The sequence below is a fragment of the Canis lupus genome, chromosome 4 (assembly GCF_011100685.1).
Source record: "Canis lupus familiaris isolate Mischka breed German Shepherd chromosome 4, alternate assembly UU_Cfam_GSD_1.0, whole genome shotgun sequence".
NCBI lineage: Eukaryota > Metazoa > Chordata > Mammalia > Carnivora > Canidae > Canis > Canis lupus.
Genome location: NC_049225.1, coordinates 74,906,292 through 74,925,651, shown reverse-complemented (window position 1 = coordinate 74,925,651; position 19,360 = coordinate 74,906,292). Strand labels below are relative to the sequence as shown.

At 42.6% G+C, this 19,360-nt stretch overlaps 1 protein-coding gene across 1 annotated transcript in view; it reads right to left on the bottom strand.

Moving 5' to 3' along the window:
- ADAMTS12 (ADAM metallopeptidase with thrombospondin type 1 motif 12) overlaps nt 1-19,360 on the bottom strand; it is a 303,108-nt gene that overhangs the window by 175,949 nt on the left and 107,799 nt on the right. Inside the window, exon 3 of the mRNA XM_038535470.1 lies at nt 12,777-12,927. Coding sequence (XP_038391398.1) covers nt 12,777-12,927 — 151 coding nt within the window. The remainder of the gene's footprint in view (nt 1-12,776; nt 12,928-19,360) is intronic.

Sequence of the window (19,360 nt, the reverse complement as noted above, 5' to 3'; positions counted from 1 at the left end):
TGAGCTCTTACTCAAAACCCTTGGGGCCACATGCGCTGGAATTCCAAGTTGCTGCAATACCAAGTTGCTGGCAAGCAGTAGGATGCTGCTTAGTTGCGGGCGGAGAGGAGGGAGGAGCTGTTGAAGGGCTGGGGAGGTTCCGTTTTGCAAGATGAAGAGTTGCAGACACCCGCTGCACAGCTACGTGAATGCACGTAACACCACTGACCTGTACACTTAAAAAAAGGATAAGATGGTCAAGTTTGTGTTACTTGTCTTTTGCCACAATTTAACCAAAACAAACAAACCTGCCGTGGGTCATATACTGTGTACTAGTGGACATCGCCCAGGGGCTAGGGTGGTACCCTGACGCCAAACACGTGGATCCAGGAGCCTCACCGTGCCCCGCGGCTGCCACCGGCACAGATGTGGTCAACGGGATCCTGGAGGAGTCCGCTTTCGATTGCGGCTGTTCCCCGGAAACACAAGGTGCGCAAACGCTCCCCTCAGCCTGCCGCGTCTCCCGCCTGTTCCCGGGGGAGGCCGACCCTAAGGGGTCCCGAGCCCACGGCGCTGGCGGGGAAGGGCCCCCGGGGGAGGTCGGCCGTGCTGCCCTCCGGGACGCGCGCCTGCGGCTGCGGCTGCGGCTGCGACTGCGGCTCCGTGCACCCCGCGGAGGCCCCGCCCACCCCGTGGTCCCCGCCCCGCTGAGGCCCCGCCCATCGGGGGTCCGGGGCTCAGGCTGCCCGGCAGCTCCAGGTCCCCTGAGGGGGCGTGGGGGACGCGGGGGGCCCGGGGGGGGGGCGGAGGGACGGACGGACGGACAGAAGGCTGGAGGGCCGTCCCCGAGCCTGCGGCGGAGGAGCGGCGGGCGCTGCGGCCCGGCCCCGCTGTGCAACAGGGGGTACGAACACAGCCGGGCCACGTGTACACCCGCTACCCAGCACACCCCCCGCACACCTACCCAGCACACACGTAAACACACGTGTACACACACTACACAAGACACAGCACACACACCTGCATACCACACACGTTAAATCACATGCACACATACTATATAAGACACACCACACACATGAACACACGCGTGCACATACTACACAGGACACAAACCACACACACACCTACACACCACAGACATAAACTCACATGTACACATACTTCACAAGACACCACATATAAACACTCACCTACACACCGCACACACTCCACACAGACACACATGTATATGTACTATACAAGCACATACCACACGCATAAACACACCTGCATACCACACGTATACCACACACGGAAACACACGTGTACACATACTACATAAGCACACAACATGCACTGCACATGTGCACACACACACATACACACCCCACTCGGGTGTAATTTAGCTAAAACACAAAATCCTGAACCTAGAATAACAATCCCACTGTATCTGACATCTCTCAAATATTTGTGGAGTCTTTTTAATCAAGCATCACATTTCAAGAGAAATTTGTGTGTGGGGTGGGGGTGTAGAACCGGGGTAAGTAGGCCCTCTGATCTTACTGCTACTTGAAATTCTCATCTCTCTCCAAGATGTTAGGGACCTTGGGTCCAAATTCAGTTTCTGGACTGTCACTTGTTCCCTCTGAGGCCCCAACTCCTGCTGACACACCAGACACACCCGCTAACTCAGGGCCCGAGGATGTGCTGCCGCAGTCCCAGCAGCCTGAGTCCGCAGCCTGAGCTCCCGAGTGTTAGGCCTGGCAGTTTGGGATGGGGGTGCGTACAGGGGCAGAAGACCCAGAGGAGGACGCCCCTTGGCAGCCCTGCCCTGCGGGTACTGGAGAGATGCGGCACGGTCCTTCCCTTTCCAGTGTGGGACACCAGTGTATACAAACCCACTTGAAGGATTTCAAACCACACTGGTATGAATCAAGAATGTCATCGTTGCTTTGCTTCTAGATGGCGCAAATAAAAACAGAAACAAACTCACAACGTATGAGTTGTGAGAGTTAAAAGAATCCACTAAGATCTTCCAAGCCCCTCATCTGACTGATAAGGAAATGGAGGCCATGGTTGCATACCGTGTCCCCATTAGCGAGTGACAAAAGTGGCACAGAATATGATTCTCCTGATTTCCACTCTGTTCTTCCTCAAACTCTACTGTGAAAGAAAAATGGAAAACTCATTTGCTTATATATGAGCAAAACTAAAAATAATGATTAATAATAATTACTTTTCACCGATGGCTAATTCTACAGCAGTCTCAGGTGTACGTATGTGTCAGAGTCACTTTAATTTTTTGCCAGCAAAGCAACTCTAAACCCAAAGCCATGGTCTGTAGGATGCAACACAAAAAGAAAATATTAAGGCCCTGGGCAGGGGCAGAGAGGTCAATCTTTCTTCTGTAGCTGTGACCTCAACCCACCCAGGTGGGTAACCCCATGGGATTGTAAACACCACCCCAGGACATGTTCAGTACCTGAATGGGAAGTGACTAAGAGGTCCCTTCCAGGTCACCTACCAAAGGCCAGCTTAGGACAGAGAAGACTGTTGCCATGTGTCATCCCGAGATACTGTAGGACACCTAATCCTGAAACTCCTCATTTGTGTGCACAGGCTCCCCTTGGGGGGTGGAAGACAGCCACGGGAGCAGGCCTCCCTACACTGGCGTGCCCGGGTCACTGCCCAGACAGGGTTACAGTGGAAAGTAAAGGTGGCCGAGAACCCATTCTGGGAGGCAGGGAGGTGGCAAAAAGCAAGCACACATAAGAAGAGCTGAGGCTCCAGGCCCACGGCGCATGCTCCATTGCCCGATCAGACTTCACTTGCAAAGCACAAAGTCAAAGATAAAATCATTAAGAATTTCAAGATTGCTACCACGGAGCACTGCTCTTCTGAGTGTGGCCCTGTGTGGCCCTGTGTGGCCGCACTCGTCACACATCTTAAAGCCAGTCCTGACTAAACCTTCTTGTCGTGTGTATGGTCTTCTGTTGCTCATGCAGCATAACCAACTGTTCACAGCTTGAAAGAACTAGAGGATCGCAGCACAGGTGGCCCGCAGGGAACTGCTGTGTTAACCTTCTAGGGCCGCCAGAACAAAGTGCCACAGACTGAGCTGCTTAAACAACAGGAATTTATTTCCTCACAATTCCGAAGGCTAGAAGGCCAAGATCAGGGTGTTAGCAGCCTGCTGTCTTTCTGAGGACTTTCTCCTTGGCTTGTAGATGGCTGTCACCCCTTGTGTCCTCACATGGTCCTCTCTGTATGTGTCTGCGTACACATTTCCTCTTCTTCTAAGGACACCAGTCATATTGAATTAGGGCCCACCTTAATGACCGTATTTTCATTTAATTACCTCTTTAAAGATCCTATCTCCAAATATAGTCATGTTTGGAGGTACCCCAACAATAAAATTGGGGTGGGGGACACAATATAATCCCCATTAGGCACCATTCCTCAAACGTTGGATGTTCTGCAGAAGTGATCTTGGGAAAAATGGCTCCCTGAGAGTTTATACCCAGGCTATGGCTTCTCTCAGAGGTTCTCTAATGCTCCTGATCATATTGGGTTCCTCTACTGTACACTCTTATGGCATTTGTCACAGTGCTCATATGTACTATTTTTATGATTTTTGTTAAGTTCTCCCCCAACAATCTTATAAGCTCATGAGGGAAGCGTCCAACCTGCATGTTCAGAGTTGTATCACTTAGTATCTGGCCCATAAGAAGCATCAAATTAATATTTCCTGAAGGAAGGAAGGAAGGTCAACCAATGACACATAAACTAATGTAAATTAAATTCTGGAACTTTCTAATCTTCAGTTTATTGGCCCAGAAAGCCCAGAAAAGGGATCTACTTTTCTGCCTTTAGAGGAGAGGACTTCAAGCATAAAGTGCATTCATAATTTCCTCAAATATTTGATTTCAAACCTAACAAGTAAACTTCCTTCCCCATACAGAAACAATTTCATGGTTATTTATGAGACTTTCAGCTGCTGCACAGAAATGGGACTATGTGGGGGTGGGAATGTTTGTTTTCCCAAACACTGACATTAATCAAGCTGTGGGACAAATACATAGTTAACATTAACTGCCGCCCAAAGAACACATTTGCCTTGCCTCAGTGACTCAGAGCACTCTTGGAATGCTGGCCCCCCAGCCCTGGTAAGACGAGTGTCTGCTCACACCTGCAGGACCCTGTTGTAAGTACACATCATTCGCTCATTCAATGGACAAACATTTATCAAGAAATAATTATTACAAAAAATAATTATTATGTATCAGACACTGGGCTCAATTTTCAGGACACAGGTATCCTTGGTACTTAGGATACAAAGACGAGTTTAGTGGTGGAAACAGAATACAAATTGAACAGGATAATCACTAATGAAGCTATGATTCGTTCATTTACTCACTGATTCACTCAACGTTTACCAGCTGACTATGGCGGGCTCTGTTCCAGGCAGTGGGGATACAGCAGAGAACAAAAGTGAGGAAGTGTGTGCCCTCATGAAGTCTACGTTCTAGTTGGGGGAAGACAGACAATAAACTAATACATAGATAAGTAACATGAGGTGATGACAAATGAGAGAAAGCAGGATAAATGGTTTACCAGGTGACAGAAGGACAGCTTCTGTCAGGGAAGGCTTCTCTGATTGGGTGAATCTGAGCAATGACTTGAGCAGTGGGAGAGAGAATAAACCATGAAGAAATGAGCGGGGGGTGCTGCCGTTTCCAGTGGGAGGGAACAGGAAATGCAAAAGCCTTGAGGTGAGTCCAACTGAAGGAACATCTAGGAGGCTAGGGAGGGGGAGGAGGCAGGGAGGTAGGAAGGTAGAAGGTTCCAGGGGCCACATCAAAATACAAAGTGAGCTCAGGAAAGGGACTCATCGTCAGTCCTCCTAGGGCCAACCATGTAGGGGAGGGGGAACTCACAAGGAAGCAGCTTTTGAAACAAGATTGAAAGGATGCCAGAAATTTGCCTCATGGACCAGTTGAGAACTGTCCTCCCAGCTCTCCACAGGAAGCTGAAAATCTGTGTGTCCCAGGTTCCAGGGCCAGCACAGACTCGGCCCTCTCATCTTCCAAGGCATTTGCTCTTCTTTATCTCTCCCCAGACAGCACACCTCTCCTGCCTGCTTTAGGCTCTTAGGCTCTCAGGCCTCCATCGCTACATTCCTGCAGGGGTCACTATTATGTTCACCACCGCATCCCCAGGTCTTTGAACGGTGCCTGGTGCAGAGTAGGAGTTTGCTGAGTAAATAAGCATCACTTGCTCTCTCTTACTCATCCATCCTCTTCCTTTTTGTAATATAAAAAATTGAAGTAGTCACTTTCAACTACAACCTCAGGCTAAGAATCGCCACCACTGTCATATTTTATCTTGTCCACACTGCTCTTCAATAACCAGGCATCAGAGTATCTACTAAATTTCTTCAGGAAAGTGTGGGTATTCTCAGAGGTTAATCTGCCAAATGCATCAGAGATGGTCAGTGAACTCAACAAGTACAAGTTCAACATTTCTGAGTTCCTACCCTGGTAGGGAACTCTGAGAGATCTTGGAGACACGCGTGTGAATAAGTAGACATGACTCCTGTCCTCCCTGAGCTTACAGTGCAGAGAAGGACACAGACAGATGTCCCTCATATGGTAAAGCCTGACGGAGCAGAAGTAGCTGGTGTTAAGAGTCATAGGAGAGACATCTCATGCAGATGGAGCCAAGAAGCTTTTCTAAAGGAAGGCGTGCATGAGTCCTAAAGATGAACAGAAATAACTCAGTAAAACTTTTGGGGAAAACACGTTTCAGGCAGAAGGAACCTAAATGCAAGGGCTAGAGGCAATGAAAATGAGGCTTCTTTGAGGAATAAAAACTGGTTCAGAATGGCAAGTGCTATGTTTGAGGTGAAAAGAGATGAAACTGGAGGAACAGGCAGGAAACACACAGAAAAGGGCACTCCTAACACTTATTAAAGAGCTGGGTCTTTACGCTTAGGGCATATGTTTATAGGTTTTCAGCATGGGAGAGATATGATCTGATTTATGTTTTAGAAATATTTCTCTAACTTTTTAAAATTTAAATTCAATTAGCCAACATAAAGTACATAGTGTCAGATGTAGTGTTCAATGATTTATCAGTTGCATGTACCACCCATGCTCATGACATCACGTGCCCTCCTTAATGCCCATCATCCAATTTCCCCATCCCCCCACCCACCTCACCTCCATCAACACTCAGTTTGTTTCCTAGAATTAAGAGTCTGTCATGGTTTTTCTCCCTCTCTGATGACTTCCCACTCAGTTTTCCCTCCCCTCCTCTGACCCTCTGTGCTGTTTCTTATATTACACATATAAGTGAAAGCATATGATTATTGTCTTTCTCTGACTGACTTATTTCACTCACCATAGTACCCTCCAGTTCCATCCACATCAATGTAAATGGTAAATATTCATCTTTTCTAATGGCTGAGTAATATTCTGTTGTATATGTATAGACCACATCTTCTTTATCCCCTTCATCTGTCGAAGGGCATCTCAGTTCCTTCCACAGTTTGGCTATTGTGGACATTGCTGCTATGAACACTGGGGCGCAGGTGCTCCTTCGGGTCCCTACATTTATACTCCTCTAACTTCTAATAGGAGAGATCAAGGGCAGAGAGACTAGTCAGGAGGCTCTGCTATAATCTCGGTGTGGTTACGATGCTGAAGCACAGTAATGCACTGGAGAGAGGCAGACAACTGAGGAAAGTATTTAGGAGGCAGAAATGGCAGGGCTTGGCAATCTGGATCGATTGAAAACATAATAAAAGAAAACCCCACCAGGAGCTTGTTTGCCACACAGGGCTCTGTGTTAACTAGCACACAGCAAAGTAAGGTATGAATCACTGTGGAGTGGCTACAATCACAAGGCGATCAGCCAATCAGGAAATTCAAGACAAGTCTCGGGCTGGTTGTATTAAGAAAGTTTGCTGTTAGCCAAAACAAACAAACAACTTACGTACTTTAGACCCAGTATGGAGTATGACACCGATTTAGAATCAGCTACCTGGATTTCCATAAAATCAGAACAACTCCCCCCACCCCCACCCCCACCCCGGCACACACTACATCAATTAGTGATCTTATATGCTAATTATTCTAATGTTAATGTCATAACATTTATAACATTTGTTAGCATTTAGTAATTTCTGTGCATGCCATTTAAAAGGCAACTCAAGGGACGCCTGGGTGGCTCAGCGGTTGAGCATCTGCCTTTGGCTCAGGGCGTGATCCTGGAGTCCCAGGATCGAGTCCCACATTGGGTTTCCTGCATGGAGCCTGCTTCTCTCTCTGCCTATGTCTCTGCCTCTCTCTCTCCCTCTGTCTTTCATGAATAAATAAATAAATAAATAAATAAATAAATAAATAAATAAGTCTTTTAAAAAAATAAAAAATAAAAGGCAACTCAAACAACAACAACAAAAATAAATAAAAGGAAACTCAAAAATTTCCAAAAGACTTCCATAAGAAATCTACTCGGACAGATTTCTGGCAATATGGTAGTCTAGATACTCTGAAAACCTCTCTCAGTATTAAGTCCTTAATAAGCAATTAAAAAGGGAAGAAATCTTCAGAGGCCAAAAACAGAAAAACAAATACAAGTAAGCAGAAATTCAGAAAGAAAAGCAAAAGATGGACTGTGAGGATCCTTTCTATGTGTCCCCTTTGGCTAGGTGCTGATCCCAGTATCCAAACAAACAGTAATCTGGCTGCTGCTGTGAAAGGTGTCTCACAGATGTAAATTAAAGTCCTTTATTCAAACAGTGTATGTTCTCATTCATTTGGGGAATATAAATGATAGTGAAAGGGAATATAAGGGAAGGGAGAAGAAATGTGTGGGAAATGTCAGAAAGGGAGACAGAACATAAAGACTCCTAACTCTGGGAAACGAACTAGGGGTGGTGGAAGGGGAGGAGGGCGGGGGGGTGGGGGTGAGTGGGTGACGGGCACTGAGGGGGACACTTGACGGGATGAGCCCTGGGTGTTATTCTGTATGTTGGTAAATTGAACACCAATAAAAATTATTTTATTAAAAAAAAAGAAAAAGGGATCCCTGGGTGGCGCAGCGGTTTGGCGCCTGCCTTTGGCCCAGGGCGCGATCCTGGAGACCCGGGATCGAATCCCACATCGGGCTCCCGGTGCATGGAGCCTGCTTCTCCCTCTGCCTGTGTCTCTGCCTCTCTCTCTCTCTCTCTCTGTGACTATCATAAATAAATAAAAAATTAAAAAAAAAAAAAAGAAAAAAATAAAGTCCTTTATTCATTGACTTTAGTAAAGTCAAAGAGAATTATTCTTGGTAATCTGCAGGCCTGACTTAATCACCTGGAAGACCTTAATAGTCGAGCTGAGACCTGCCTTGGACACCACCGCTTCAGCCTATGCCTGACACTTGTAGCCTTCCTGCCTTTCCTGATGGTCTGCCCTTGGATCTGGGATTTGCTTAGCCAGCCCCCACTACAGTGGTAACCAATTTCTTGTAATAAATCTCCTAATATATATCTTCTACTGGTTCTCTGGCTGAAAGCTGATTGATGCACACAGCCAGCTGCTATACTAGGGTATCTGCTGCTTGCTATTTTGCTCTAGAGGAAAAAAAAAAAAAGACAAGTTTAAAAGTCAGATTAGAGCCTAAGTGAAAAAATGAACCAGAAAAAGAAGAAACAAGTAAGCAAACCTACATTTGGTTCTCTGCGCATCAACTCTGGGTACAGGGGAGAAAACTATCCATGAGGAATCTATAGCCACAAGCCATGGATTTGGGGCCCAAGTTCATAACAAATATCTTCAAGTTCAACATTAAGCACAGAGAGAAACCACTTCATATCCCTGACTAGCCAAATTTAAAAGTGAGAATAGCAAGTATTGGACAGAATGTGGAACAATGGAACCGCTCACTCACCACACTTGAACATCAGCTTTGGAAAGTAAGTTTGTGTCATCCGGTAAAGTCAGGTGTACATATCCCATGAGATATTCATTCCACTACTTGGTATGTATCTTTGATAACCCTACAGGCTCGAATCCTAAGAAACATGTTCAAGAACAGCCTCTATGACATAATATATAATAGCTCCAAACTGGATGCAGTTCATGTCTACTCACAGGAGACTGGTTAAGTGGAAGATGCACATAATGGAATACAGTTACAGCAGGGAAAATGAGTGAATTACAGCTACATATCCTGGCACAGAACATAATGCAGAGTGACAAAATGCCCGATACATGCATTAAGATTCCATTTTCCTTCATGGTCTTACCATTTAGTATAAAGATAAAACCAGGACCAGATCCCTACTTGCCCATGTCCTAAATCCAGGATGTCAGCTCTGAGGACCAAGAATTATATCCTATTCACATATGAACCCACAGAACCTAGGAGAGCACCAGACATAAAGAATATACCAAACAGATATTTGTTAAATGAATACATTCTGAACACAAAAACACATGCCAGGAACCACGCCCTATGTTCCCAACCTAAAGTCCTAATGCATGAAATCCCAAACTCTGATCTTATCTGCCTCAACCCCTTTCTGCCATAGATGACCCTGTAGCAGTTAGCATTTGATTGGACTAGTGTTAATTCCCCTTCCCCAACTTCCTAAAACCATAGTTTCCATTGATACTCCATCAATTAGTCACTTTAAGTCCCAGAATATGTTGACAAACAAAACAAAACAAAACAAAAACAAAAACAAAACTTCAGATAAAGGAAACTGTGTTTCCTAAGATAAAATGAACTTCTAAAGACTGTAATAAAATGAACTTTTGGACCACTGTGAAACTCCTGGACACTTTTCAATGTGGGAGATCAACATTAAGTAAAGGTACACATTTTAGAGGAATGTAATTGATAGATTTTCCTTTCTGAACTATTAGAGCACTTTTAAAGTACATCTTTTTTTTCAATACCAAAGGTGTTCCTACTTTAAACATTATAAAGACAGACCATTTTATACAAGTAAAGGTGATCTTTCTTGATATAATCACAGTAATTCAATCTTGAGACACCAACTGACCTAAGTATAAAATGTACCTTAATGTTGGCTAATGACATGGCCACTGTAGGTTAATTCCATCATCTCTGTAGGGTAACGCGGTATAAGAACACCGCAATTACCTTGTTTAGCAAGACCAAGTATGTTTCAATATACCAAGATTTTTAAGTAAAGATTTTTAAAATCCAAATGTCGAATATATTCTAAGAATATTCACAAGTTGGGACGACTGGGTGGCTCAGCGGTTGAGCATCTACCTTTGGCTCAGGGCGTGATCCCAGTTTAGGGATTGAGTCCCACATCAGGGTCCCTGCATGGAGCCTACTTCTCCCTCTGTCTATGTCTCTGCCTATCTCTGTGTCTCTCTGGAATTAATAAATAAAATCTTTTTTTAAAAAAAAGAATATTTGCAAGCACGTCAGATTACTCTTGAATCTCCAGCTATCATTTAGGCATTAAATCATGCTTGCTGTCTAGGGAAAGGATTATCACAAATAACTGATACTTTCTCAACTTCTAGAAAATACACCTTTCTTTTTTCTATCAATGTTATGTAGACGAGAGACTAGTATATTCTAGTTTCATCTATTTGGCTATGGAGTACTCTTCGTTTCATTCCAGTGATTTACCAAATTTCTATTTTGCACCTTACACTATGCTACATACTGTTTGGGAAAGGAATTCTTACTCTAATAGAACTTTCAAGACAGTTAATAAAACAAGATTTATATATTCAAGGAAGACATAAAGAATAAACATGAGGGAATATAAAGCCCAGGGTATAATAGAACCTTGACTTCTAAGCTTGGCTATATTCTGAGCATCTACTACCTTGATGGTTTTGAAAGTTCACTCCTTTCTTTGAGTCACAATTACTTCTTTGGTGAAAACAATTAAAGGTCCTTCCAACAGAACTATCTATTCAATTCTGACACTGAAAGGTTTCAAGTAAGCTTAAGAGAATACCTTTTAGAAGATATGTGTGGAGAAATTCACAATGCAAAGATCATTCCAAGTGGTATTAATCAGAGAAGTTTCCAGTACTGGTTAAGTCTTCAGCTGGCGGAGAACGAATAATGAAATGGCATGACAAGCACTATAGCTGAGGTATTGTGTGTGACCTAAATGGGGACATGACATTTGTAAACCTCACTCCTTTCCTATCCATTCCTTCTGTCTTTATGACAAAATATGTACCATTCTCAGTTCATTATTCATCAACTCTACCTCAACAGAGAAGGTGTTCATGGTGGATGCATGAGGAATAGCCTAACTCATTTCACAGCACAACTGTGGCTATAGAAGTGATTCTTGGGCCCTGTCCACTCACTGCCCTAATAATTTTCCCTGCCATACTGATGACTCAGTGATCTAAAAAATAGTGAATCACACATACAAAGTGTTATCCTATCATCCAATGTGTATAAGAGTTGGGAAATTCTTCAGGTGATTAGATCAGAGCCATAAAATTTCACATAGAAACTAAGTTATTTGGATTGGTAACTTAATCAATAGGACCATCCAGAAGAAGAATCTCTTTCCTTCTCTTAGCTTTTGCTAGAAGGAGATTTAGACAGTAGGTTATCTGATTTAGGACAAAGTTGGAATAGCTTCCTAAAGTTAAGGAATGCAAACAGCTGTCCATTTTTGTATACAGGAAACATTATAGACTCAAAATTTCTTATTCTTTACATACTCTGCTAAGATTATAGAATAAACTCCAAGGAAAGTTACCATCTATCCCAGGGTCTGGGTGAAGTCTATTGAGAAATTACTTGTCCCCTTGTCCTCTCCGTCTCCTGCTTGCCAAGTTCTGAGTCCTCTCAAACCTTTATTAGCATCGGCCTGCCCTAATTCTTTCACTATCTATCTATTTTCCCATAGAGGCCCACAGTTTCCAAATCCTTTGGACATATAAATAATATTAAGGATTCCTTTCGTTAACTGTCCCTCTGGCCCATTATTTCTTTTCTCTCTTTTTTTTATATAAATTTATTTTTTATTGGTGTTCAATTTGCCAACATTATTTTTTTCTCTTAAGAAAGGATAAACTATACAATATTTAAGAAAATGTCCCAATTTCCAGTGGCCTTTTATTCATAGATCATTATTTCCTACAAATCAGAGAGAATATGGGAATTGCAAGGAAACAACTTGGGTCAGTTCACCTCTGAAAATTATCTGAAACTGTTTAGTATAAGGTAGAGAGGACCAGTTCAGATCACTCCCAAGCAAGAGGCAGGGAACATACGTCAGTGAACTAAAAAACAAAAGGCAGCCAAAAGATGCTTTGCTGAATTCATCATCTGATAACGTGTGGATATTTCTTTCAGTTTCTCTTCACACATCATTATCAGCATCATCATACATTTAAATCCACCATCCATACGCAGATATGACAAGCAGTTCAGTAATATTGCACACTAAAGTATTATAACTTTGCTAATACTAAAACTAATTGTCTTTAAAGTATCTTCCTCTAGGGATTTATAAAGTTTAAAAAACAAACAATTCATCATTATGAATATCAATTGAGTATCACTGATTAATGTAGCAAGGATGTGGAGAATGCCTCTTTCCCTTCCCATTAAGAACACAGAGACTAAAGTATGAAGAAGTGAAATTATTCCTAATAATTCCTAAGCCCAAGGGTATACACTTTGTGGCAACAGAGCGGGGATAGATAACAGATTTGAGTAAGAACTACCCACATTATAATAGAACAATAATGGAACAAAACAGACTCCTCAATGCAGTGAGGAGATTTAAGTCACCATACCCTTTAATCCACATGTTGGTTCCTTCTGTTCTGGAACTCTCTGCCTCAGCCTCCTGTAAATGATGTGTGGGTGGTACTCTCCCTCAGCCACTGGATGCTTTTTGACGGGCTCAATGAAGAAGTCTCCATGTGGTAGATGGAAAAACCCAGTCTGTAAATATACATAATACAAAGATCTATTTGAATCAATTCTATATCTATGCAAAGAAGATTAGTACAGTGAAAAATACGTAGATCTGATGATACCTGAAAACCTGTAAGACCAGTGCTTTCAAAGTCTGCCATTTCATCTCACAGGAAAGCTACACATGAACAAGTTAATGAGGTGTCTTTATAGTCACAGTTATTCAATATTTTAGGGTCATGGATCCCTTTGAGATTCCAATAAAAAAAATGTATCCAAAATGTGGCATGCAATGTTGCAGGTTCATTCCCAGCCCCTAAAACCATTGCTGGTTATCTATTAATCTTAAATTAGGAACCAGTGCTTCCCAGTTGCCCTATTATGGAATTGATACCTAAACCCCATATTCCATTGATAATTTTTTGGAAAACCTGTATGGAGGTAGTCTAGCAATATGTTCACATAGCTGCTTGACCTGAAGTGTTTTGGCCACAATGCTCTCATGGAAACAATAGAAACAGAGCACAGAGTCCCTGATCTGAGACTGAGTTTCCAGGAATCCACAGTGCAAAGTCCTCTGTCAGTTTCCAGGGGAGGGGAGCCCTCTCACTCACAGAAATGGGAATCAGTGATAAGCTGGAAAAAGCCCAAGAATGAATAACTCTTTCTGGAGCTCAGATCTAGAAGTGGTATATGCTACAACTCTCTTTTCTCTTCAGGAGAATTTCTTAGTGCTCATTTGAGATGTTTAGAAAACTCCTTTGCCAATGATCTGCTAGGCTGGACTTGAGGCTCAGGATCTGAATTTTATATTAACAAAGAAAAGAACTTGCCCTAGAAGACCTGCCTAAGGCACCATACTGAGGTGATCAGGAGCTCAGCCTCTGGAATTCAACTGGATTCAATCCCAGCTCCTCCACTTAGTAGCACTGTGACCTTGGGCAAGTAACTTGCTCAGTTTCAGCTTTGTCAAGTGAAAAATGGGGATAACCAAGGATTGTTATGAAGGCCAAATGAATTAATATATGCAAAGCTCTTAGAAAAGGGCCTGGCTCACAGTCTCATCTATCACTAGTCTCTTTCCGGATTTTATGTCATTTCGTTGTATTAGGATCAATATAGCAGATCAGTGGATAATAAGTTTTGCAAGAGTAAGCCTGGAAACACTGGAGGGGTTAGGGAAACCATGAAGGCTTCTGAGTTCAAGCCCCCTCACCATCCCTCAGCAAGCCACAGCTGCCCTGCTCTGCAGAGGAGTCTGAAGACTAGCTGAGCAGCCCCTATACTCGAAAAGACAAGAGGGGCTCATGAAAAGAGGCTGCTGTCTGTGGACAGTCCGTGACTTGGATGTCTTTCCAAAATGTTTGCTTCCCTGGACCAGTAACATAACTGGATCATAACATAAATCTCACAAATGGCTTCCTGTTTTCATTACTGACTTTGAAATGTCTTTAATAACATGGGGAATAGGAAAAAAAGGCACACTTTACTGGCAGTCATAACAACAGCTGTGTGATTTTGAATAGGTTACCCCACCTGTTAAATGGGGGTAAAACCTACTAATTCATAGGGCTGTTAGAAGAATCAAATGAGTCAAGGCTTATAAAAGTGCCATGCAAAGTACTTTACAAATGCAGGTTGGTAATGCTTTCTCTGAGAAATCCCATGTGACATAAAGAACTGACAAGACCCAGATTGTAACAGAATAGCTGCAAACAGACTTACGCAGTGCTGAGATTTGGTTCCATTTCTACTCTGAGACAAAGAGCACAGACATGAGAATGTAAGCCTGTTGCTGATGGAACTCATTTGTTCACAGAGAAAAGGAGGACTCAAAGACTCCTCAGGGAAGGCTGGTGTGGGGTCCCTTTGTGCAACTGCTATCAACCTAATACTGATGTCCTTGAAGAAAAAAACATTTGCCAACAAGAATGATTTATTGGTATTTCTTTAGCCTCAAATTCTGGACCCAGGTGGTACAGAAGAAACAGACGGGGCTCCAGCTGAGAACATAATAACTATTTATGAGCAACATGAATGAGAATGCCTGAAAGCCAAACAAGCATTTTCCTAAAGGTTTACTTTCATCTCATTCCTCCACGAGGCCAGCCCTGCACCTGGAAATCACCTACTCAGCCTAAATATTTCTCAGAAGCTGGATGGTGACAACTAGGAGGGCTGGCTGACTCACCAGCTGGAAGGGAAGCAGGACACCTGCTCACACGCCATGGACCCCACATGTGTGTCACACAGAAGGAGAGGGGATGAAGAGACACCTACTGGTCTGGAGGAGAATGAGGTGGGAAGATTTTCTAGCAGAGCTCCGCCCCTCTTCTCTCCACCAGTATATACACACAGGGCTTTATACAAGAGTATCCAGGTGGCAATGGTTTATTGGTCTCTCCTCACCTAACCAGAGCCAGGTCATGCCGAAAGAACTCATATATGGTTTGCTTTCCAAACAAAGCACTGGCCCCATGCTTTCCTGAGGCTAACTGCCCTACTACCAGTTCTGGAAGAGTCACTCTTCATTACAATCTTCTCCATAACCTGCTCACCTTTCTTAGATCTTTGAAGAATGGGGATGGACTTGAAAAAAAGGTATCCATTTCACTGGGGGCTTGCACTCTGTTCTCAGAAGAACCAGGGCAGAATGAACCCCAGGTAGAAGCTCAAAGACAAATCTGCCCTTCTCTCCATTGTCATCTACTCTTTCCCTCAGTATCCAGTAGTCTGAGCACACTGTTAACTCCCTGTTGGAAATAAACTCACGTCCTTGTTTGTTTTTTGTTCATTTTTTAAAGATTGAATTCATTTATTTGAGAAGCAGAGAGAGAAAGCATGAGTGGGGATGGGGGGAGAGAAGTAGGTTATCCACTGTGCAGGGAGCCTGATGTAGGGCTCGATCCCAGGACCTGGGATCATAACATGAGCTATAAGCAGATGCTTAACCAAATGAGCCACCAGGGTACCCCTCACATTCTTGTTTTAACTAAGTTATAAATACCTGTGAATGCTTCCTGAGGCTATCTTCTTTTATTTTTTTTTTGAGGCTATCTTCTAAGAATTGTTTTAAGTAAATTTTATTTTGAAGATTTATAAACATATAAAAAGATATACAAATCATAACTGTAAAGTCCCATAAATCTTTCCTAGATGGAACAGCTAAATGGAGAAACAATATTCCCAGTGGCTGAGAAACTCCCTATTTCCCTCCCAGTCAATACCATCCCCACCCAAGGATAACCATTATTCTGATTTCTAACACTAATAAATTAATTTTAAGCCTGTCTTTAATTCTTTATAAATATTACTTGACAATAAAGAAAAAATGTCTACTAATTCATTTCAAGTGTTAGGGACCGACTAATGGAAAAGATTTTAAGGCAGGTGGATTTCTTAAAGCTCATTAAATCACTTTTCAAGTTGCTTTCTACTCATCAGGCAAGCCCAGCTGGGGGGCATGAGACAAAGGGCTGAGCCACTTAGGTGTGAGTCAGTGGCATTGAACTTCTACTGCTCTCTGCTAAAGGAAGGTGGGAAAGGACCTTCACAGACTCTTTAGAACCAACTTATTTTTGCCAGTCTTGGATTGAGAATAATTGCCTACAACCTCTTCTCCTCCTCCCAACAAAGTGTTAGTCATCTTGATATAAATGACATTATACTTCCATTAGTGCAATGATTTGGGGTCCTGTAGGCAACTAGCACCATCTAACAAGGAAGTTGTGAACAGAGTGTTCTAGAACCACACAGCCTAGAGACCCTAACCTATGCTGGCATGCTTTCACTTAACCTATGCTGGCATGCTGGCATGCTTACCATAGGCAAAACCTAGCAAACTAAAGAGTAACAACCATAGTATTGTAAAATACATAAGAAAGAATTACTAAATCAGTTCTGACACGCAGAGCTCTGTGTTGCACAGCTCAAGGGGGTGCTGTTGACATAGGAAAAAGGTGTGAATGGCACCCCTTGGAGTTGTGCAATGGAACAGTGCTGCCAAAACTTGTCAGCCTGTCCTGGAAAGAAATCCCTTTTCATTTGAAAATTTAAGAAGTTACCAGATTGGCTTTTTCTTTCCATGATGATGCAGACAACAAGAGCAATATACTGGTTTGGGATAAAGAGGTACTCAGATTCTCAATTACAGTACATGAATCCCGGAAAAGATACCCAGTTCCTCACTATAATAGTAGTGGTAGGCATAGCCTAATGTACAGGCTTGTTGACTCACTATGTTGTACTCCTCTCAATGACACTCAAATAAAAATTAAAAAAACAACATTAGGTAAAATTAAAACTTCAGTTCTGCTGTTATATTAGCCACATCTCACATGCTCAGTAGCAGCATGCAGCTTGTGGCTGTCAAATTGGATGGTACAGATGTAAAACATCTCCATCATCACAAGAAATTCTCTTTGGCAGCATTGTTGCAAGAGGTGGGGACCAGATCGGTGTTGTTATAATATCTGCCCCGTATGGTAACTCCAGGTGGATGCACCAGAGCATGTCTTCCTGGCTTGAGCTTTTTCTCCTCACACATCAGTCACTAGCACTGCCAAGACTAATATGCAAAATCTTCATGAATTTATGACATTACCAGTCACTCTTCCCTTTGGCTCCTCACTATAATAGATAAGAAAGAGGATAAAATGCACCCCAAAATTATCCTTATTGATTATCAATCTGTATCTATCACTTGGCCAACTCTATGCTAAGAACTCTAAGAGAGATACATAAACCTCAAGGTTTACAATGCAGCCAGGAAGACAGGACTTGATATGCAGCACCCCTGAGAAAGGTGTATATTTGGGGTGTGATGGGTACGTAGGTGTACCTAGGTGCTACAGATTCCATTGCTGTGGTTCAGATGAAGACCAATGAGGAAGAATGCTTTCAGAGGGCAAACACGGAAGACCGCACTTCTATAGTCTCTAAGATACTAGGCACAGTTGTAAAGCCAGGACAGCCTCCCAGAATTATTAACTTTTTTGTCGCTGGCTTGCAACAGGCATTTTATTATTTATTATATAACCTAAGTCAGAAGTCAAGAGATGATAGAACCCTCAGAATAAGATGTAAGACCACTGGGAAGATTCCCCCATGATCCCAAGAGCTCCCCGAGTGGCCTGCATGGAGCCGAAGGGAAGAGTGACTGGTAATGTCATAAATTCATGAAGATTTTGCATATTAGTCTTGGCAGTGCTAGTGACTGATGTGTGAGGAGAAAAAGCTCAAGCCAGGAAGACATGCTCTGGTGCATCCACCTGGAGTTACCATACGGGGCAGATATTGTAACAACACCGATCTGGTCCCCACCTCTTGCAACAATGCTGCCAAACAGAATTTCTTGTGATGATGGAGATGTTTTACATCTGTACCATCCAATTTGACAGCCACGAGTGCAAGTTGCTACTGAGCATCTGAGATGTGGCTAATATAACTAACAACAGAACTGAAGTTTTAATTTTACCTAATTTTATTTTTTTAATTTTTATTTGAGTGTCATTGAGAGGAGTACAACATAGTGAGTCAACAAGCCTATACATTATGCTATGCCTACCACGAGCATAGTCACCATCTGTCACCATACAACGCTACTACAATATCATTGACTATATTCCTTACTCTGTGCCTTTTATCCTCATGACTTATTCATTTCATAACTGGAAGCATATATCTCCCACTTTCCTTCACCCATTTCTCCCATCCCCTACCCCCATCCCTCTGGCAACCATCAGTTCTGTCCTCTATATTCAAAGGTCTGATTCTGTTTTTTTGTTTGTTTTATTCATTTGTTTTTCATTTGTTTTGTTTTTAGTTTCCACATATAAGTGAAAATCATAGGGTATTGGTCTTTCTCAGTCTAACTTATTTCACTTGCATCATATCCTGTAGGTCCATCAATGTTGTTAAAAATGGCAAGATCTCATCCTTTTTATGGCTGAGTAATATTCTGTGTGTGTGTGTGTGTATGTGTGTGTGTGTGTGTACACATCTTCTTTATCCATTCATCTATCAATAGACATTTAGGTTGCTTGCATATCTTGGCTACTATAAATAATGCTATAATAAACAGAGGGGTGCATATATCTTTTTGAAGTAGTGTTTTTGTTTTCTTTGGGTAAATAGCCAGTAGTGGAATTATTGAATCATAGAACAAAGCTGGAGGTACCACAGTTCCAGATTTCAAAATAGTTTTAATCAAATATATATAGTATTAATCAAAATAGTATTAGTCAAAATAGTATGATACTGTCACAAAAATAGACACCCAAATCAATGGAACAGAATAGAGAGCCCAGAAATAAAGCCCCTGCTTATATGGTCAATTAATCTATGACAAAGGAGGCAAGAATATACAATGGGGAAAGCACCCTCAATAAATGGTGCTGGGAAAACTAGACAGCTACATTCAAAAGAATGAAACTGGACCACTTTCTAATACCACACACAC